Source organism: Centruroides vittatus, unplaced genomic scaffold, assembly GCF_030686945.1.
Source record: "Centruroides vittatus isolate TY-2023 unplaced genomic scaffold, ASM3068694v2 contig_858, whole genome shotgun sequence".
In the NCBI taxonomy this organism is placed as follows: Eukaryota; Metazoa; Arthropoda; class Arachnida; order Scorpiones; family Buthidae; genus Centruroides; species Centruroides vittatus.
The window spans coordinates 299,796-323,184 of record NW_027122560.1 but is presented as its reverse complement, the minus strand read 5'-3'; the positions used below and the strand labels follow the sequence as shown (position 1 = coordinate 323,184).

Below are 23,389 nucleotides of genomic sequence, written 5' to 3'. Positions count from 1 at the left end.
GTAAACGGCCCATTACACTCCTTCTTCGTGACTCCAGATAAACACGAGAGCACTACTACGTGTATAGAGAAAATTATCAGGTTAATTAATAATCTCGTATACAATACTCTAATATTAGGAGAATTTAAATTATTTTATTGAAAATAAAAACATTAAGTTCATTGTTTATATGCTCTCCTCCTCCCTCTCATGCTCAGAGAAGCTATAGAGAAGGGGTCTAGTAGGTCCATTTAGCGTGGACCCCGTATTGTGCTTATTCCGTTCGATCTTGAATCTAGTCAAAAAGGGACATAAAAAATCGAGATACGAAAATGATTTAAATTAAATATGGCGTTGTGGACCTCAAGGCTTATAACTAACCTTGGCCTCATCTCACCTCTCTCAGACCTTCAATAGCATGACCCTCATAGAGCTCGCTAGTCAGAAAAAGCTATTAATTCAAATAAACAGCTCTTCTACAAGTGATAATTTAATGAAATTCGATCTAGATTGGTGGGAATATTGTTATCGTATCTCCTAGTTGTGTGTTATAAATAAAATATTTTAGATACCGTACCAATCGGTACCATTCAAAGCATTTTTCCGTCTAGACATAACGTGTTTACTCGGCACTTCGCATTCTTTCACTTTATTGGCAATAATAAGTAAATTTACTTTTGTAAAAGTACAATATCATATAATTTTCATAATATTTACTTTGTGTATAAAAAGGAATTTCAGTTGTAGACCTTGTAAAAACTGTTTATGAGGTTTTGCTTTTCATAGCGAACAGCCTCAGGCAATTATGCCAAAGCGGAAGGAAATTTCCTGAATGGAATAATAAAGCCGTTATTATCCTTTCAATTCGATAAATTTTCCTTTTTTCCTTTCTTTTTTTTTATGTTTTTTGACAGCATTTCGTGCTTTTTCTAAGGTTAATTAAAATATTTAATACATGAAAATTTTAATCTTTAAATATTTTACATAAATTTTATGCTCTAGAAAAATTAAATACTTTAATTAAGATTGATTTTTTAGTTAGTCTTTTTTTAAAGAAAGTAATTATTCTGTTGTAAAATGATTAAAATTTAATTATTTTTTTTAGATTTTTAAACATTTTACATAAAATTTTTAGCATGTTTTTATCTTCTCCTAGATGAAGTCTTCTAAAATCTTCCATACTCATTGTGTTGCCTTATTCTTCCATTCCTTTCTTGAACATCCTCTAATTTTGTTTTCTCATCTTTTCCTTAGTCTTCCTGTTTGGGAAAACCAAAGAGGAAGGATCAAAGAGGACCAAAAGCCAAGTAAGAAAGAGCAAAAAATTTCTTGCTTTCTCTTTATCCTTCTATTGTCCTATCTTTTAATATGTACAGCCTACCTCTCCATCTGATCTGGACCAACACACCTTTTGATCTATTCCTCTTTCTGTCTTTAAGTCAGCTCTGTTCGTTCGATTCTTAGAAATATAAATTTATAGCTTAATTAACACCATTTTCCCGGTGTTCTTTTTTTTTGTTTTGTTTTAAACAATTAAAATTAAAATTTTTCCTTTTATTTACGATAATATTTTAAAATCATACCATAAAAATAATGTTTTATCAATTAGGACAATAATAGATACAGATAAAGTTTTCCTATTCGTAAGCTTAGATCTTTATAACTCTTTCTGATTTTTCCTGTTTTATTAAATTAAACTATTGTTTCGGGTCTTAAAATCGTGAAAAAAAACAAACAAAAACCCTTCAATGACAGATAACTTTGTGATTTCTCTTCCATGAAAATTCCTTGTATTAATATTTTTATCCCAAACCATTATCATAACATTAGTTCAGCAAGCAAAACGTTCATTAAAGTTCCAAGTAATAAAATTTTTATAAAACAATATTTTTTCCTTAATTCAATAATATAAAAAATATTCTTAAAGTATAATCATGAAAAAATCAAGTTTAACGACTCAACATTACATTGACACCAAGTCATAAAGATGCAAACTATCACTAAAATTAGGCTACATTATTTTCTCTGCTTATTCTGTTATGAAATCGCGATTTTTTACCTTTATATACCGTAAAATTTTAATATTTTTCAATTATAATTAAACTGCTTTAATAGTAAATAAATTGCAATTAAATTTTAACCATTAATTAAAATTCGTTTAACAATTAAACTGCTTTAATCGTGTATAAATAGGTGTTACATAATAATATTAATAATAGCATTTAACATTATTAATTGAGCTGATTTAACAATTAAAAGGCTTAAACAGTAAATAAATTACAATTAAATTTTAACATCGTGAACTTTGTATAGCCTACCATTAATTAAATTGCTTTAATATTGATAGAATATAGAGTGGCTTTGTGTAAATTATTAATTGAATTGTTCAAAATTACGAGTGTTGAGTAATGGACTGAGCAAAAAATTGCTCATTATACAATAATAAGTTCATTTCTTATCATTTTATACCGGTCATTGTCGATAAAATTAAGGAAGAATGAGTCAAAATAAATCCCTCCATGCACTGAACTGTGAAAATGTATTGGAACTTAAATAGAAAAACCCCCATAGACTAAATATGGAAATAACAGATCTTCAATTGCCCCAAGCAAAATCACGAATCCGAGACTAACAAAGCCGGCTCACCCCCTTTCAATCTTTTAACACTTTTTTTTTTTTTAATCCGCACTCATGGATCATTGTTTAAATTTAAAACTCGCACATAAGCAGGTTTAGATACTTCGATGTACTAAAAGATAGATGTAGCGTGTAACAAAATTTATCATTCGATAGATCTTAATGACGTTTCCGAACCGCCCCACCTTTTGTCATTTCTAGATTTAATCTACTTTCGAATGGGGGGAATATTAGCATTCGAGTTTCTCACCGAGTGAGGAATTTAATCTCTAGGCGTTTTTGAAGTGCAGGTGCAACTTTGTTATTTCTCTGCTCCTGTTTCTCTTCAATCGAGAAGTAACTTGACTCTCGATATCGGGTACGAGAGGGAAGGACAGAGAGAGAGCAAAGGTCATAAGACGAGATGGAAGTACCAGCCACAGGATGTCAATTCTTTTACTATAAAGTTCCCCCATTAAAAGTACAGGCATTTTATTTTCTGTTTTTAAAAATTTCCCATCTAGAACGACCTTCTCACAACATTCGTTATTGGGGACAGAAAAGAAAAGTCTCTTTTGGCGAGACTAATGTCAATTGTCCTTAGAAGAACCGCGCCTTTCTCCATGGAAGAAAGTAACCAGTAAGGAACCTGCCTACGACGTCACATAGTATATCATCGATAATGACCTTCATCTAAGACGATATAAATCTAATTATATATTTGCCAAAGTTAGGTTTATGCAAAATCTATTTAGCGGAGACGGTTTTAGTGTTGAACCTGTGTGAACCTGTATAGTGTTTAATGCTAAGTTACCCTTAATTTTCCATCCTATAACACACGAATAATAACAATATATGGTTATTACAACGTATCATAAGAATCGCTCTGAAATAAAGACGAATGTTTCAATAGATTTAAATTATTTATAATTCTGGAGAGAACAAATCAGAAGGGTGGAAAACTACTTTATAGTTTCAAAATGTATAAATCTATTGTTCTATAGCTTCTGTTTTAGCCCATATTTACAACAAATTAGTAAAGAATTTCTTCAAATTCTCCAGTGACAAGAAGTCCCTCAGTAGTCCGTGGGCACTGCCAGGCCAATCGTGGGTTCAGCCAGATCCATAATTGGATAGCCAGGTGGTGAGGGAAGATATATATCCGGAAAATTCCTGGGGTTTTCAATCGCCTGGATTCGTTCCTGGGTACCCAGAGCGGAAGGCTGGCGCCTTAACTAGCGATCCAGCCTCAAATTCTGCACTAAGAATATGATTAAAGACTTATATCACATGCCAGCTATTTATATCATTTTCTTGATCTACATCTACGAAACCACGCCTAGTATTATTGAAAGAAATTCCAATAATACTTCAGATTTAATTATAACTTTCTCTCCTCTGTGGTATATTATATCCCATAAGAGGTAAACGCCTATTAATTTTTTCACTGAACATAATTTCACACAAACTTTAATTATGAAGGTAACTTATAAAAGTTAAATTTTTAAAATATAATTGAAACACGTTGAAAATCTGAATGACAAATTACTAATGACCTTTTTATTTTTCTATTGAATATCTTTTGTCTTGGAACAGTGTAGCGAAAAAATCACACCAATCATTAATTAATTAATTAATAAGAATTTTTCCCGGATATGTTTAGTCCCATTCCTCACTAATCGACCATCCCATTACAAGAGAACTGACCCGCAGTGGGGTTAGAAACGATACTTCGAACCTTACTGCCTATGATTTATTATAATCCTAAGAAATCCTATCCCTAATATCCCATCGAGAGTTATTTAGGCTTAATTGAGATTGATACAGCAGAAGATCGTATTTGGGTGACAATCCACACGTAAAGAGTTAAACGGCGCTTTATTTACCTCTTGCTTTCCTATTAATCCTCCCCATTGAGTCTCTAATGAAAAAAAAAAATTGAGGCCAAGACGAAAATCCATAAATAATATCTTTCAGTTAGTTTAACCTAATTCAATTTTCGTTTAATATACAGCATTTCGATGAATAACGATAGAAAAATTTATAGGTAGATTAAGAATTAATGACTCGAGATGATGAGAGAAAGGAAAATTATTCACCACAAATCCATTCAAATAATTGAGGAAATTGATCGATGCGATAAGGCAACGCAACACTCACAATCTGCAAAAGGGGTTCCTTCCGGGAGGACTTTCTAAAGAAAACTGGCTACTGTTTAAGTGTTAGACACGTGAAAAAAATTCGAAAAACTCCACGTGATAGCGCGTTAGTGAGGCGCAAACCCACGACCAATTATCCCTGTTCAGTGTTTTTATATACTGATAGGATGAATTGAAGAAATTCATCAAATATTTACTTTATTACTTTTTTAAAAATAACCAAATAGAAAGGAATAATAATAAATTGCCCATTAATGCAAAATATCCATACAGTATTTGTTTCCAATTAATATGAAAAAAATTAAAAGATGAAAATTTATGACCTATTTTCCAAGCATTTCCTCTTATTTTCTCATATAATAACTAAAAAATTTTATCAACCGAGAATATTTTTATACCTTGCATTTAGTCACATTTCAGTGAAAGAGACGAGATAGATCTCTCCAAAAGCTATTTTAAACACGAATAAAATCAATGAAACACAAAAACAGGTGTTTTTTTTCGTCACTTATATAGATAATACTGTATTTAATAACACATATCCCTTTATTTTTATGATTATTTTACACAAAAGATTAGATTTTGAGGCTCCTTCGTCTTGGTTCATGCCAAGTGATTGTAGAACCTCGATATAGCACCTTCCTAAATAGTCCCACCTCATAAAACACGAATGAATAAAGGCTAAATATTAAATAGAGAATTTTTCGGTATCTTTGCATTACAAACGATAGTATTATCACCAAATTAGTGACTTTCAAACACTCAAAATCAAAGTGTATAGGCATCACTGTGATCAGAGCTATTGTGAAGATATACTCCACTAAGTTGAATGCAATTAGTTTGCTTCAATTAAAGTACAAATTTGACTAAAAAAGATTGAGTTTCTTCCTATAAAATAAGCTTAAAAGTTCGGATCAAAGACCCTCCTTCTAAATCAATAAATTGTATTTGAATTCCTAAATAATCGCCATTAAATAGGTCATCAAGAAAAAGTTTCAGTGATTTGGTATAAAAAAAGACCATCCTTTCATTCCGCTGAGAATTTGGAAATGGTACTTTCCCCGTGATAAAATCATGGGGAAAGTACGACTGTTCTTTATTATTCTCTAAAGGAAACTTTAGAGAATAATAAGCCATTGGTGCAAGTCTACTGCAGGTACATTGAACTACAATATGATTAACACTTATGAATAATGTAATATAAACCTACCTTTAAAAAGAATATAACTATTCTAATGATCAGTTATTTAAAATTTTCTCGTTTTTTGCTTACTAATTACTAATCTTCTTTTTATAGTTGTTATTATTATATAATACCATTCATTGCAATCAAACTTTTTATTATCAAAAAGTAATTTTGATAAATACATTTTTAAAGGACCTAATTTTAGAAAGTATTTTTAATAAAAACTAGTACTTAAATGACAATTTTTTATTGAAAATTTTAAGTTTAAATTAAATTTTGTGAGTATTTTAATTAATTAATATCTCTTATTTCGGTATAGATTTATTAATGTAGTGATTCCAGCATATTTAAACTATATATGCGACTAGAATTAATCTCAAATCTGACCCTCAAGAAGGTCAATCAGCATGGGATCAGATAAACGAATCCTGATCCCTATTGTTTATGGAAGTTTGGGTTTAGACTTTAATACAAACGGCAGGCTAAGGCGATAAAAACGTCTCCTCAGCTTTGGGAGGATACGGGTTCGAGTTCGATTAGAAATTTCATGGGCGCATCAATTTTGAAGCGAAATGATTACTGCTTGGCTTCTATTGAATAAGTCTAATGAAACCTTGCGATTTATTAATTATTAATATATTAAGCTTATAATAAGAGAAAGGGTGTAAAATTCAGTTCAAATCGCTAATATTTTCTTAGATATTGTGTTAAAAAGGCCGACTTTTCGGTATTCTGAAGCACTTCCTTAATTGTTGAGTAAATTACTTTCCTTTAAGTAAAGAACCACAAGTGAGACTCAGTTTTACTCCTCTTCAGAGTACCAGTCGCGACTCGACTCTCCCCTATGCGATGACGTCACTAATCTGCGCACGTCTATCTTCGAAGCGGAACATCCTCTCTCGATCTACCTTATAACAAATGAGACTTTCTTTTCTAAATTATGACCTTAGATAAACGGTCCGTAAAGTAATAAATTCGTAAATATTGAATAGTTCTTATCAACTAATTGTCTTTTTATTATCAACTAATTGTCTTTTTATTATTTGGTAGGTGTGAAGGAGTGTCAGACGAGGAAAGAAGGAACCGTTTTCGGTTTGTATCGACAACCGAAACCCATGGACAGCGATGTACTGCGCATCTCTGGCCGCGTTATCTACGACGATACCGATATCAGTCACCCTCCGGGGGAGGACGAGTTTGGTGAATTGCCTCCCGAAGAAGTGGCCGACAATGTTAACGAATGTTATAATGTAAAAATTAACGCACCCCAACGCGTCCTGGTCGAAGGATTTCACGATTTCTGCCAGACGATGTTGTCTATCTACGACGTTGCCAGAGAAACCACCCCTACGAACACCGAATCGAAAATTATTTTGAATAAGACCCGTTCGGATCCCGTTCCTGCTGTTGTTAAAGAGACTCTTAAACCACGTTACAGTCTTCCAACTGGAAGAATATTCTCTTGTACCATTAAACCTACGGAAAAAGTTCGAGACGACGAAGCTATGGAGGCAATTCAAGAGTTAGACGCTTCTATAGATGGTGTTTCTACTACGGAAAACACACAAAATTCCTGCAAAAGTGCAGAGATTGAAGATGATAAGAAACCGGAAGTACAAACAGATAATTTGATCGAAGAAGTGGTTCTTCTTTCTTCTAATCAAAGGAGTTTTTCATCTTTTCCTTCTCCGGCTCTGGATAGGGATAAGAATGAATCTAAACCATCTAAACCTGTATCTACACAAAATGAAGATACCAGTTTGGTTCCTACTAAAGACATCATCACTTCCGAAGGCAAGTTTAAATATTTTCAATTTATTCGTATATTTTTATAGTTTTTCTGGGAGAAAATTTTACTGTTCTTCTGCTTACTCATTCTAAATATATTTAAAGAAAAATATATATTTTAAGCACGAACGAATTTTAAACGACGTTTATGTTTTACGTCGTCAGAATCTGTAGAGTGTGTAGAATAGAACCTAACCGAACTGAAGAGGTAAACGGATTTTCTAATTTAACATTATGACCTAAAATCAATCTAGTTTACTTTATGGTTGAGAGATTTGGGATATAAATAGAATTTTTGAACGTTTTCAATTCTAATTATAAAATTTAACCTTCGATCAAAGCTCAGATAGAAGACGAGCCTGATCGTTGGCTCGGACCTAGGACACAAAAGGGTCCCAAAATGTAGTATTATTTTTAAAAATTATAATCAACTGATCCATACCATTGTTCCTATCTAAGGGTACAATAGATCGTAGATCTGTGAGAGTCAGTAATGAAACTCTTATTGTCTGGGTGTCCATAATTATAGAAGCATAAGGGACCTTCAGGTAGAGGTTCTTTATTTTCCCCCCATTTGTACCGTAATTCGGACGGCACTGCTAACCCATCTCACTCTTCTCACCCCCTCTGTACAAATTAAAGCAGATTTAATTTATATGGTAATTAATAATCAACAATGTAAAAAGACTATTTTAAAGTTCGTTGATAGTCTCTTGATACAGTACTAATAGTATAGTTGTGCAAATTATATAGATTCATATAAAAGGATTTCGCCCAACCTAATATCGCCATTATTTGGATCAAATTTATATATTCAAAAATGATGATTTAAACCAAAATCATTTCATATAGACTTACCTTATTAAAATAATAACAAATAAATTTAGAACGGATGATAATTTAGCATCTTATACGAATATATTAATAACTGTAAATTAAAATGTAAAGTGTAAATTAAATTTTATAGCATATAAGATGCATCACATTTTAGCATAGAATACTTAAGAAATAGTCTCTAGTGCATTTAATTTAAACCATGACACTGGGCCCCAATTTTAAAAGTAAAATTGGAATGCACACTTTTATTTACAAAAGAAAAAGGAGTTATTTACCATTAAAATATTCAACGTGAATACATACAAAAGCTGTTTAGCTATAGTAAATACAAGTAATGTTTAATTAAACAATAGCATTTTTATTCGCGTTGTGCTAGGTAGAGGTTACCTGTGCCCTACTGAAGGACGTTTTCCTAAATCTAGGAGAACTCATTAACCTATGGAAGATCATAACTTCACATATAAGACAGAAGACAAGTTTTTAGCACTTTTTTTGGGCAAAAATGCCGTAAAATACGGTAGTTTGACCAAGCCCAATATAACTCATCTAGCGTGTCATTAGACCATATCGTAGCGAGGATGGTCGATTTAGCCCCAAGCAATTGTTCCTTCCTGTTTTCTATACCGTTCCGATATAAATAAATACTTTAAACAATAGCCGTCTAGCAATAAAATTTCTTAAAGATGTCGTAGGCGGCCGTCCATGTTCACTGAAGCGACCATCGATTATTTCCTGCTTCTTCCGAGCCAAACTGGAGTAAACAAAACACGAATAAGGAATGTGACCCGCTTCTATCCCGCCTGTTGAACCGTGACGACGGTCTCACATTTTAGCAAGATCAATCGGTGATTCTAAGAAAATACACATCCTTCAATCCTCATTAACAAAATGAAAGATCCTCGTTTAAGAATTAATTTTTGTCATAATAATTTAATTAATTCTATTTCTTAAGATATAAATCTAGTCTATTATGTTTCAAATTGCTTAATTATAATCGAGTACACTGCAAAATCTTTAAAACAATGCAAAGTTGAGATCCGAATCCAAAATATAGATTGTAATCGATAATGATCTTCTCTTCTTGCAATAGGTATTATTATTATTGAAATACTTTATTGATTTAATATATTATCATTATTAAAAGTCAAATATAAAGTGTCTCGAAGAGAAGAGAAGGGAGAAAAAAAGAAGAAAATGTGTAGAGAAGGAAGAGTGAGCATTTTTTCCTTCTTCCTTCTCTTTCTTATTTTATTTTTTCTCCATTCCTCCTTTTTTGAAAAAGAAAGAAAGAAGAGTTTCTTATTAGAATTTTCTTCTTCAAAATCGTCCTGAAATCTCAATACAATTCTTCAAAATTACAAAACCTTTCACTCATTTTCTTTAAGCACTAAACCATGACAACGAATATAAAGTTCTACGTTTCTAAAATCTAGATTTTTTAACTATTCTATCATAAAAATATATGAAATATAATTTACTTTGCATAATCTTGTGGCTAACCTATAAAGCACAGTACACAGCTATAATAAATAAATAAAATAAAGAACACGAACAATGTGCATTCGTTAGTGAAGAAATTCAGAAAGGTGAATTCTTTTTCTTTGAATAATGTTTGCCTTGTTGCATTTTCCCAACTGACAGTTGCATAATATGAACTGAACCTGAAAAATTCTCAGTTTCAATTACTTTTTACGTCTCTTAAACTCAATTTTTCGCAATTTTTTGCGATTTTATCAAAGAAAAAATCGATAAAGTGGAGAAGAGTTTATCGCAAATATTCTTATTTTATAAAATTACACATTAAATAAAATAATTTCGTGCATTAAATACATTCTTTATCTCCTCCAACAATAGCGGGTGTGTTGTCTTTTCTGCAATAGTAATGGTTGGAAGAATAAGTATAACATGGTTTAGAAATGAATAGATTCTAACGCGAGCTTTTCGACAAGATTAATTACATTTAAATGCCAATTTTCTCCATCCAGATAATTGCATTTAATTCCTATGATTCCTCATTCATGGTAACTTTCGAAGAACTTTATTTTCCGCCCATAAAAATTAATTAATACTAATATTTAACGTAATTTACATTAATTAAAACTTAACCTGATTTAAGTCGTGTTTGCTTATAGTTTATTAAATTATACCTCGAGAGAAGGATTTTATTGGAAAATAGTGATATAAGTGTAGAGTTCTTCGTTGTAATGCTAATTTTCCTAGAGAAGTCCTCCTACGAGGCATTCCTCTTTGACAAATCGCCTGTGTGTTACGTTGCCTTATCCTCATTCATTAAATCCAATCTTCTCAAAGAATGATTTAATAAAATATAAACCAACCTAATTCTATTTAAAGCAGTTCAAAATGGATTATCTTTTTGTTTCTTATAAATAAAAAATAATTTACTTAAAATTTATAAGAGAGCTAAATTAAGAGTTTCAGTTGATAACAGGATTGCTTATACTGTATATGATTTAGATTGAAATCTCTAATGAAAAATAAAGAAAAATAATAATAAAAATTACATTTAGAGATTTATAAACAATAATAGTAATTAATAATACTTACAACTTTTTTATAATTAAATCTGTTTATTCACGAATAACAAGTTATTATTAATGTATTTAAACCTGTAATCAGAAAGGTCGTAGATGATTGGGATCGAAATATTTTTTTAATACGTCGTAAACAGGTTTCGCCTTTGAACCGACAAAGGCGCTAAACCGAAGTATCTCAAACGATAAGAATTATATGCAATAATGTGATCTGTAATACGAGTTTGACTGTTTGGAAGACACATGATTTGACGGTCATTTCATTTACAATGCAAAAATTACTTTACAAACACTGAAGGCTTCTTTATTTAATATTTAGGAGGCACTACGTAGAGTTATTTTTTAACTGTATTGATTTAAATTCACGTATATGAATCAGTAATTATTACTAGTAATACTAATATTGGCTGTATAATATTTGGGGTACTAAATACTCCAACAATGCCAGAGGCAGTCGGCAAACAGATAAGTAAGCAAACCAATGACATTGCACGTTTCATATGTAACGGACTACGTCATTGGTTTGCTTACTTTAGCTGCTTGCCACCTAGATCATACTGAATATTCCAACAAAATAAATCAAACCCCCAATAGCAGCCATCGAAAGTTTCTTAGACTTATATTATAGAAATATTATTCTTATAATTACTTTATAATTCAGTCTATATTCAAAGAAACAATTTGCATATATTTCTTTAATCCGGAAAATGACGCCGAAGGTTTTTAATTAGAAAAACCAGTATTTTGATCCATATTTTTAACCCATTTTCATCTCAAGGATTTTCATCTACGAAAGAAACCAGTATAAGTAATGTAAAGAAGAATGTTGCTAGCAGAGTTGTGTAAGTTATCGTTTAGATATTATTCTTTAAATGTATTCTAAGAGTCATTTTAATCGAAATGAAGGAATTTTCGAACATTTTCTCTTTTTATGGCGTTTATGACCTTAAGTTCTTGTGTAATTTTCGAATCATTGGCTGAGTTCGAGTAATAAACAGCTTATTAAGCAAGCCAATCATATAATCACTATATAAAAAAGGGGCTATGTCATTGGCTCCTTAACTGTTATCAGTTAGTAAACGAAAATAAGTGAATCAAAGTACTTAGCGCCATCTAGTTATGATGTTTTTCGTCAAAATTTTGTATAAAATTAAACTTTTATTTATATAAAATACAATTACTATAAATATAAAATACAAAAATAATTAAATCCATAATAGCGCCAGAAATTGGTTAAAGCGAATGAGAAGGATACAGTAGTACAGTATGTCAAGCGACTATCTATTTGTTATTTAGAAAAGCTGTTAAGCAGGTTATTCTATGAATTGTGTTGATAATCTTGCTTCTAAATACTATATTAGAACGATTAGAAATTTTATTACTTTTTACTAATAGGTTACGACGATGGTTCTTATAAGCTACTGCTAGAGTCCATAATTTTAGGATTAAAATTCCGGGTTTTAACAATAGCTTACAAGAAAAAGTTTAGCTTTAGGTACAGGAAGGATTAAAACCCGGAAATCCAGTAGTTGTAAGCATAAAACAACAAGAAAAATATATTTTAAATGGGTTGGATTGATGGAATAAGGTAACGTAATTCATGAGCGATCTGCCAAGAAGGGAGTATCTCAAGAGAGGATTTACTATGAGAAACGTGAACTAAACCCGAAAAATTCTACGTGGGTAGCCTGTTAGTCAGGTTCGAATTCACGACTAAGTAGCGGTGTTCAAGCGGATATTCTCTCGGCTCATTTGCAATAGAAAGCTAAACTTTTAAAAATGCACAAACTCCAGTAGTGTAGTCAGGATTTTGAGATTATGGGTGATGCTCCAGGCAGATTCGAGGATTTAAGGCACGTGTCTCTTGTCGTTTTTCGGAGAAAGTTATTCAATTATCTTAGAATTACTTTAGTTATCTAATCTTACTTAATTGAAGTCATGCGATACGCATTATTGGACCACAATTTGAAGAAATTATGAACCTATAAATTCCCACTGTCGTTCGCCGTTGTCTGTCAGTCGTTCCTTAATCTCGAGAACGGAGTTAGACAGATTAAATCCAAGATCAGATTTGGAAATTTTAGGGCAAAAGGCTCCGATTAACTATATACAAAATTCCGATGCAAACCGGAAGTCATGTTATTTCAATTTAAAAATTTTTCCCTGAAAGGAGTTACATAGATGATCGGCACGACTCTATTGCTAAAGGAAAAGTATGATGTACAGGGGCAAGACACTGGTGGAGAGCATATATTTTAAATTAAATAAATTAAAAAATATGATTAAAAATTGAGCCTGGCATTGTGACGATGTAATAATAAAATAATTGCTCGTTACATATATTTTTATTTTAAAGTAACAGAACTGATTGCTTTGGTATCAAAAGATTGCTGTAGCACCATAAGCACTGCCTGGATAAACCAACTCGATACATTTTTAGTTAAATTTGGAAAATTTTAAACGTTTATTACATTTCTTAAAATTGAAATGAATTATTTTAAAATTAGAATCATTATTCGATAAAGCTGAGTAAATATAAACTTTCTTCTTTCCGTTATTTCCAGATTTCGAAAGTCTGAAATTCCATTTTTGTGTTTTTTTTAATATTCACTTTTCCTCCATTAAAAGATTGTTTTTACTTTTACTTGTTTAGTAGGTCTAGTTATTAATGACAGAAATTATTTATAAAATAAAATTGTAAAAAAATTTATATACATTGTTAATTATCTAACACTATTTTTTTATTGTTAATTATAAATTGCATCCATTTTTATCCATCCCTTCACCCATTAAAATGGAAAAGCGTGGTTTAAAATTTATCTAAAGACTAATAAATTTTTTCATATTTTTTAAATTTAAATTCAAGTAGTTACGTAGGATTTTATCTTTAATGGTAAATATTTTTGCTTCAAAAGTTTTTACTGTCTTAAAATTTAGAAAATTCCAAGAATTTTTCGTAAGTTAAAGTTTGATGAGACAATTTTTCCCATTCTTGCGCCAATTATACTGTATACATAGGAAGAGATTTCAATTCTATTTTAAATGAATGTATTTTTCTCAAACAAATTACACCAAGTTCTCTTCTTCAGTCCACATTAATTACTTATTATATCATGCAAAAATTGATTATATTTTAAAGATGTATTTAGATAAATTTTGAATATATTTTATATAAAAATTTTGACCCTACAATATGTTGATAAGTTCAGTTATTTAGGAATTTAAAAGAGAATTTGGCTAGAATATAATGGAAGTATAAACCAAAATAATTGATTGAATCTAAGCAAACTTTCTTGTTTAGGTTTCTAAATTTCTTCCACTTGAATCTAAGAAACTGTGGTGCATTATAAGAATGTGAATTGCCATATTTAGTATGGTAATTTCGCTTCTTAAATCTCATAATGCACCGCTTTTTTCATTTGTAGTGACCGAAGAATATTGTATGCAATTCTTTTTTCCATAAAGAAGTGAAAGACCGGACCAAAGAGACATTCAACCCGCATCGTTTGGCAAGAAAACTTTCAAAATGCCACACGAAGCCTCTTATGTATTATTATCTGTCATCAAATCAGCCAGCCAGAACTGCTTGACCGCTTGAATTAGCACTAATACGGGAAAGGCCGGTTTTCTGTGTCAATGCACAAGAACGACGATTTCTTTCCGATTCCTGCGAAAAAATCTGAACAAATCATTTGCGAATCTAACACCGGACAGTGGACGATTGGAAGGAATCGAATAGAAATGGCTCCTACTCCTAAAAATCAAAGTGCGTTAACCATTCTTATATACAAGAAAGTTGATTCATACGTAAAGGATTAATATTGTTTTCTATTTAATTATGTTTTAAATTGTGTTAGTAGTTTTTATACATATATATGCTTGGAAAAACTACTAACACAATTATATAATATATATATAAAATTTTAAATAACCCTCAGTTGTGCAGAAATCCATTACTATCACCTTGGTGCAAGCGATGTAGGGCAGTGGAGATCCAGGTTAATGGGCACTTTGGCAAGAAAATATAACTTTCACATATTTCGTACAAAAGTATAAAATATTTAAATATATAAACTTAACAAAAATATAGTTTTTATAGTGTCTTATAAAGTTTTCCACCATTACATTCTAGCTCTGTTACTAACTTACATGTATAAAATACCAAGAATTTGTCAAAATATATTGTTGTAAAATTGATTTTTAACAAAATGTAAATTAGCCTATAAGCAAAGAGTGTTGACAAAAATTTCTATGATGTTAAGTCTTATTATACTGTGTTTTAGGGCCTACCAGTGGCCGAAGTGGATGAAACCATTAAACATTAGTTGATCGTCCGTTCGCGCCTCGCCAACAGGAGTTTTCCAGATTTTCTTCACAAATATAGTTATATATATATATTTAGGATACATATATCCTAAATAGGAATCAGTTTTCCATAAAAAAAATCTTTCCCTGAGTTATTTCCTTTTGACAGATCGCTTGTGAGTCACGTTGCCATGCAAACAACAACTGTATTTAGGTTCTAAACTTAAAATTAATTTTCATTTTTACTGATTTTTTGAGTTATAATTTAATATAAGTATTTATTATATCATTTATTTATTTTTAATCATACAGAATTTTATTTTAATTAGTTTTAATGAGTAACAATTGTTTTAATTCTATAAACATCTGAAAATCCATCCAGCTTTGTTTTATAGAAAGATACAAAGTCGGATGAATGACTTGATCTTTTAAAAAATTAATTTTAATTAAAATATTATTATTTAGTTCCTAAGAAGCAAGTAGAAGTAAATGGAAAGAAAGAAAAGAATAATAAATTGGAAGATAAGACTGAGACTTCTATCGTTCAGAGAACAAGTCCGTGTTCTGTAGATTCAGGCAATAGTTCCCATCACCCTGGACATTTCGTAGTTGTGGCCATCGATTTTGGCACCACATACAGCGGATATGCATTTAGCTTTGTGCGTGATCCTGATAATATTCACATGATGAAGAAATGGGAAGGTTTGTAGAATTTATTAATTTAGCACCCCAGCGAACTTCGTTCTTTTTAATTAATTGAATAATTAATTTGTAGAGTACAAAGATTTATTTTTCTCTTGATTTTTCAGTTACTTGAATTATTTTTAAAGTTATTATTATTATTAAACTAGGAGGTGATCCTGGAGTTATAAATCAAAAAACTCCTACTACTCTACTATTAACGCCAGACAAGAAATTTCATTCCTTTGGATATTCTGCACGAGATTATTATCATGATTTGGATCCACAAGAAGCGAAAAAATGGCTGTATTTCGAAAAATTTAAGATGGCTCTACATCACAATGAAGTAAGTTTTGCAGATTAATTTATATTTGGAAAATTAATAATTGTTATACAGTAAAATCTCTATATAGCGCCTTTCTAATGGAATGGATGTCATTAAATGTAGAACTCGGCATTGCATCTTTCTTTCGTTGATTTTTTTTTCCTATCAAAATTGTCCTTATGATAAGGTGAGATCATTTGGATTTTTTTTCTCATCACGACAGTAACAAGTTGAATGGCTTCTTGTAAACCAGCATTGTTTGTTATTTGTGTAATTTAACGTCTTTTTTTTGTATTTAAAGTCAAAACGATTAAGGATATATTTGAAGGAACTTGTCTCTTTTGAATTTAAAATTTATTTTGTATACTAGTACTTTTTATATATTAACAGGACTTATTATACTGGAAAATATGGATGCAGATATTTAGTCTTACAGATCAAAAATACTGTTTTTTATTTAGTTCACCTGGTAAAGCGGGCTTTCAAAAATTGCCTATAGGCTCATTGTAATGTTCCCCTCCACGGTAATCTTTAAGCTCAGGTTTCCCTTCATTCTCGTGATAATCTTTCGCCTTTTACTAAAGATTACCGTGGAGGGGAACATTACAATGAGCCTATAGGCAATTTTTGAAAGCCCGCTTTACCAGGTGAACTAAATAAAAAACAGTATTTTTGATCTGTAAGACTAAATATCTGCATCCATATTTTCCAGTATAATAAGTCCTGTTAATATATAAAAAGTACTAGTATACAAAATAAATTTTAAATTACGATAGAAAGGACACAAAGGCATAATAATTAAATTGTCTCTTTTAAGTTTAATTCAAAATAACATACACTTTTAGCTTAGATTCACTGTAAAATATATGTTCAGAGCAACATACAAGAAAAGATTGGATTTTGTATAAAATTGTGTTTACAATAAGGTTTCCTGTAAATAAATCTGTAATGGCAGTCATCATTCGTCGTTATTTCAGAACTTGTTGCTAAAAACAGGTATTTTTAAGGAAACTTCGACAAACTGAGGCAGTTGGGGAGGGAGAGTAAAAATTTCAAGAAAAATGTAGACGTAATTTATGGACAGCCCCATATTGTGTGATGTAATTATAACAGTTATCAATTTTAACACATTATTGCTAATTTCAGATTATATTGTTTGTTCAGAAGTTTATTTTACGCTTTGAGCGCATTTTTTACTGCGCGTAGTTCGAACTTTGAAGCATCGTTCGAGTTTAGGATTAATTTCATTAATTTTTCAATTTCAGTTCAAAATTATTTTCAACATTTTATAACACTTTTTTTGTAAGAAAATATTTTTATTCTTTAAATATATTTAATAAAAAATTCAATTTTTTCAGCATTTGACTTTAAATACAGAAATAAAAGCATCAAATGGAAAAGCTCTTGCAGCGGTGACTGTTTTTGCTCATGCACTCAGGTACTTCAGAGAACACGCTCTTCAAGAACTCAGCGATCAATCTGCCACAAGAATAACTAATGATGATGTTCGTTGGGTCGTCACCGTCCCAGCAATTTGGCGACAACCAGCCAAACAATTCATGAGAGCTGCTGCATATGAAGTACGTTGTATTCCTATGCTATCCTCTTTACAGATTACAAAGCAATTTGGAAATAATTAAAATTAAAAACTCAATTTTTCTTTCAAAATTCATTAAATTGATTGTTGTGCGCAAGAAATCTCTTAAATTTTAATTGTATTGTCACAGAAAATCACTTAAATTTGAACCTAACTTGTAAAGATTTTCTATAATAATAAATCTATGAGGAATTCTGTAATATAAACTCTCGTGGATTTTGGATTAAAATTTTAGTGATTTTTCAGTATATTTTTACACGATTTCGTTTCTAATATTTATTTTTGCTAACTGCTGAAATTGCGGATCAGGCCACCTTATGATGAGATCGACAATGAAATCAATATTTGAGGAGACTTGGAGAAAGACGAATATAACTTATCGCGATGACAAATTAATAAGAACGGACGATAAATAATTATTTTCTAATTTCAAAGTGTTCAATATTTACAGGCAGGTATTGCTACTCCCGAATATCCGGATCAACTATTGATAGCATTAGAACCGGAGGCTGCATCTATATATTGCCGTCGAATGCGAATGCATCAACTGGTGCCAGAAATTCCTTATAACCAACGTCAATGTGCCAACGATGGGACTCAATCAAAAGAGATTGGCCAAGAATTAACTAAGCTGAACAACAAAGGTAAATTTTTACGTTTTCCTATAATCTTATCAAAGAATAGTCATCATTAATCATACCGGTGGGATCGGAATTGGCCAGGCTCACAATGGGAGTAGCCAGGTGGTGAAAGATAAGGAGTTCGACATTGCCTATGAGAAATTCGTGGACTTGCTTTTCCGGACTCGATTCTAGATTTCCCAGAGCAGTAGACTTGATGCTTTAACTGCTTCGGATATCTGACAGTCTGCTGTGCAAGACAAGTTGAAAGGGAATGAGGGTTGTGCAATGGGATGCTGATCAATTTTAACGTGCAATTACGAACTCATGCCTATGGAGCAGTCATTGGTCCATAAGTGAGGGGTATACAATGGAGAGGGTTATACAAAGGTTTCATATTCTCTCAATTTTCTGAGAATTAAATGCTACTGCGAATTATATGTACGAAAATACAGCAATTTCTTAGTGTATTGAATCGCAAAATATGATATAACAGTATATATCTAATTTAAAGAATAATAAAAAAATAATTAAATCTTAGAATATTTTCACTTCTTAAATTTTTATTCATTTGAAATATAAAATTATTTTTCAGGTACCAAGTACATGGTGGTCGATTGTGGAGGAGGAACCGTTGACATTACAGTTCACGAATTACTTGATAAACAGGGTACTTTAAGAGAACTTCATAAGGCAACGGGTGGCCCCTATGGTTCCGTAGGAGTAGATATGGAATTCGAAAATTTACTGAGGAATATTTTCGGAAGCGACTTCATAGATCAGTTCAAGACTAAACGACCTGCAGGATTTGTTGATTTAATGATTGCTTTTGAAGCCAGGAAAAGAAATGCGAGCCCTTTCAAAGCCAATCCGCTTAATATCTCATTACCATTTTCTTTCATCGATTATTACAAGAGATGTAAAGGAACCACTGTGAGTGAATATATTTTTAATAATAGCAGCTTTGCAATTAAGATTATTTTTTGTCAGCAGCGAGTTGGACATGATCTTGATTTTTTTAATTAAGTGATTGCCAATATCATAATGAAATCTAGTGGTTTTTGTAGTGGTCACAAAGGATAGTCTAGAACAGTGGTTCTCAATACGTGGTCTGCAGAACATGGGTGCTCCGTGAAGCCATTTCAAGGGTTCCGCGAAAAAACAAATATACAATTAAAAATTGTTGCAAAAGAAAAATCAATACAATGTAAAATAATTTTTGTATGGGAATGTAATTAGCAAACGTCAATGTCGTCATCTACTAGACCGAGTGCACTTGATTTCAAAAAACTTTGCCATCTCTGCTTTAAAGCTAAACTATTATAACTGCTCTGCAGAAAAAATGTCAAACTTTAGTGTTCCGCAGAAAAAAATGTGAAAGTTTAGTGTTTCCAAACTTCAAAAAGATTGAGAACCACTGGTCTAGAAGACAAGCTGCTATGCAAGCAAGCCAATGGCACAGTTCATTTAATTAATATGAAATTAAATATGTCATTCATTGGCTTGCTTGCTTGGAAGTTAAGTGACAAGTGGCTATCTACCATTTAGATATACTTTGTCAGAATAGAAAGGAACATACTGATTAATTTGAATTTTTTCCATATTCAGGACCTATATTAATTTCTGTTTCTGTTAATTGTTCTGGTCTTAGTTTCTCAATTCTCTCTTAGCATAATTTGTCTTTGGAGCATTATGAGAGAGAAATCATCTCTTAAGTCTGGATTTAAAGATAACATTGTATTGAATGCATCTTGCTCTTTCAATTTGTAGTCAAAATATTCTGTGGGACCCAAGACAGGATAGACTTGTAGCCACTGTTGAACCTGTAGTTTCATTTAATTCTACTTTAATGAGCAATCTCTATCCAAATTAGTTTCTTCATCTTAAATAAAAATAAATTCAGATGATGATAGCATCTAAAAATTACACTTAAAAGCCTTTTCTTTTAATTTATACAATGTAATACTTAATATTTGTTTGTACAATATAATTAAAACTGATGTAGTTCAATTATTATTTTAGCATTTTACATAAATTATGCAAAGGAAATATAGATACAGTATTTGCTTTTAAATGTAAAAAAAATTAGGTTTGAGGATTCTTTTTAACCAAAAACAAAAAAATCCTTAATTTATAAAAAATATGTTAGCTAATTATGAATATAACGTTTTTTAAACATTTCCTGTTGGCTTTTTAAAATGAGATATATTTTAGGCAATTATTTGCCTATATTAACTGTAAGAAACAATTTATCGGTTGTTCAAGAGACAAGTGTTTAACGTTTACGTACAAAGTTTGGATTTGAACTTGAATTTTCATAAATATAATCATATTAAGGAAACCATTTTACATCAAACTCTTATTAGGGAAGAGGCTTTACAAGAAAGTCTAAAAGTCAGTGGATAAAACATTTAAGTAAATTTTTGTTGATTTGTTGGTCTAGACAAGTGCATTCATTATATAAATATGAATGATATTTTCACATCTATTAATATATCTGCTTTTTATCTCTAGAAAGGTTCTCTTGTTATTCTGTAGTTACACATGCTGGCACAAATAAACTATGATAATGATCAATGCCTGTTTTTATAAGTATGAAATATTATTCACTCATTTTCTTATAATCCAATGATAATTCACTTATTCAAAACATTTAAATTTTACAAATTATATCTAATGTATGGATTATAAGCTTTATTTTGTTCATTTACACCTTTTGGCACTATCTTATAATTAGTTGCATTTTTCTCAAAACCAAATAGAATATAAAATTTCGGAAAGTTTGATGTGCATTTTTTCATGTAAAAATTATAATTTTGATATCTTAATTAATTTTGAAATTTAATACATTTACAGGTAGAAAATACCATCAAACGTTATAATCACAAACATGTAAAATGGTCTTCACAAGGGATGCTGCGTGTGGAACCACCTGCTATGATGCAACTTTTTCAACCTACATTAGAACATATTAAAGAACATATTGCTAATGTACTTAACAGTCCTGATGTTAATAATATCAATTACCTTTTCCTTGTTGGAGGATTTGCAGAATCTCAGATTTTACAAAAAGAAGTAAGAGATACATTTTCTCCCTTTGTCAAAGTGATCATTCCCCAGGGAGTGAGCTTAGCTATTCTAAGAGGAGCAGTTATATTTGGCCTAGATCCAACTATTGTTAATGTTAGAAGATTGCGTATGACATACGGAGTTGGAGTTCTTAATCGTTTTATACATGGAATTCATCCTCCAGAGAAACTTATTGTTAAAGATGGTATAGAATGGTGTGCAGATATATTTGATAAATTTGTGGTGACTGACCAGTCTGTGGGTCTTGGTGATGTTGTTACGCGCAGTTACACTCCAGCCAAAGCAGGACAGACTTGTAGTGTTATTCATATTTACAGCAGTGAGAGAGATGATGTGCATTTTATTACAGATCCAGGTGTTCAGAGATGTGGAACTCTTGTCTTAGATTTGAATGACAGCAAATATTTAACCAATATGCCTCACAGAAGAGAAATTCAAATGAGGGTGACTTTTGGTGATACAGAAATCAAAGTTAGTGCCTTGGATCTAGTTACAGGAAAATGTGTTAAAGCAGATATTGATTTTCTTAATCACTAATGCCATACCAAATTTACATACTAGTCAACAAAAAGAGCTTTGTTAATTATGGAAAAGAAAAATATGATAATAATACATCAATCTCTGTAAATTAGCTATTTGAATCTTGAATCAAGTCAAAATCAGAATGTAAATACAAATATTCATGTGCAGTTCAATGATATGTATAAGAAATTAAATATATAAACTATGTTAAGAATAATGTTTTATATTTAATTAATTGTAATTGTTTATACTGCCATTAATTCTTAAAATGTTAATTACTGAAAGTAATTTGTAGAAATGTAAAACTGATCATAAGAACCAAAGATCTATTGTATCTACTCAAACATTTAGCATTTAATTTATACTTTGAGCAGTGGCAGATTTCTCATTAGGCCCACTAGGCCTGGGCCTATGGTGCAAGAATTTGGGGGTACAAAAATTCAAAGTAATGAAAGAATAAAAGTTATTTTAATGTACATATAAAAGTAGTAGTGCAAAGTAAAAGCTAAAATAGGAACAGAATAAGATATTGATTGAGTAATATTAAAACAAATATATTTTACACAAACATAGTAGTAGTATTAATGTTAATTTTTCAATAACAATAGTGCTGCTTGTATTTTTACACATTTTTAAATATTGAAAGGACAATTATTCCAGAATTAAAATAATAAAAAAGAATCATTCAGTGCAAAAGTGGCACTATTAGTTTTGAAATGCCTGCATATTATGTGCCTAGGGGTGCCATATTTCTAAATCTACCACTGACTGAGTCAAATAATGACGATAAGACATTTTCTGCTTTTCGGTGTATACAAACTGCTTTAATCTTCATAATTCATTGGATTATACTTATATTTCTAAAGACTGTTTGACTACTTGTCTGGTTTAACTATTTTTTTTTTTTTTTTCATTTAAAAAAGAAATTGTACATACTTTTTACTTAAAAATTCATTTAAAGGATTATAGAAGACTTTAGATTTATTTGTAATATATATGTAGTATTACATCTAATTTTCAGAAATCAATATTGTATAATTTTATATCTAAACAACATATTAACGAATCAAGAAAATCTAAATACATAATTATTTATATAATTTTTAAAAAATTATATAAATAATCTGTTTAT

The 23,389-nt window shown here is 30.7% G+C and overlaps 1 protein-coding gene and 1 non-coding gene across 4 annotated transcripts in view; both read left to right on the top strand.

Annotated features, from left to right (window-relative positions):
* Positions 1 to 22,474, top strand: part of LOC136982644 (heat shock 70 kDa protein 12A-like) — a 30,149-nt gene extending 7,675 nt beyond the window's left edge. For 2 of the 3 annotated variants that reach the window (XM_067279203.1, XM_067279204.1), the window contains exons 2-8: positions 6,991 to 7,734; positions 15,888 to 16,124; positions 16,274 to 16,449; positions 17,787 to 18,008; positions 18,477 to 18,669; positions 19,241 to 19,578; positions 21,502 to 22,474. In XM_067279203.1, coding sequence (XP_067135304.1) covers positions 6,991 to 7,734; positions 15,888 to 16,124; positions 16,274 to 16,449; positions 17,787 to 18,008; positions 18,477 to 18,669; positions 19,241 to 19,578; positions 21,502 to 22,272 — 2,681 coding nt within the window. In that variant the 3' untranslated portion in view covers positions 22,273 to 22,474. Of the gene's footprint in view, positions 1 to 6,817; positions 6,865 to 6,965; positions 7,735 to 15,887; positions 16,125 to 16,273; positions 16,450 to 17,786; positions 18,009 to 18,476; positions 18,670 to 19,240; positions 19,579 to 21,501 lie in introns of those variants that run through there. The other variant, XM_067279205.1, reaches the window with a different exon arrangement.
* Positions 16,962 to 17,082, top strand: LOC136982655 (U5 spliceosomal RNA). Its single transcript, XR_010881915.1, has one exon. It is a non-coding gene; the product is annotated as a U5 spliceosomal RNA (small nuclear RNA).
* Positions 22,475 to 23,389: the final 915 nt, after the last annotated feature.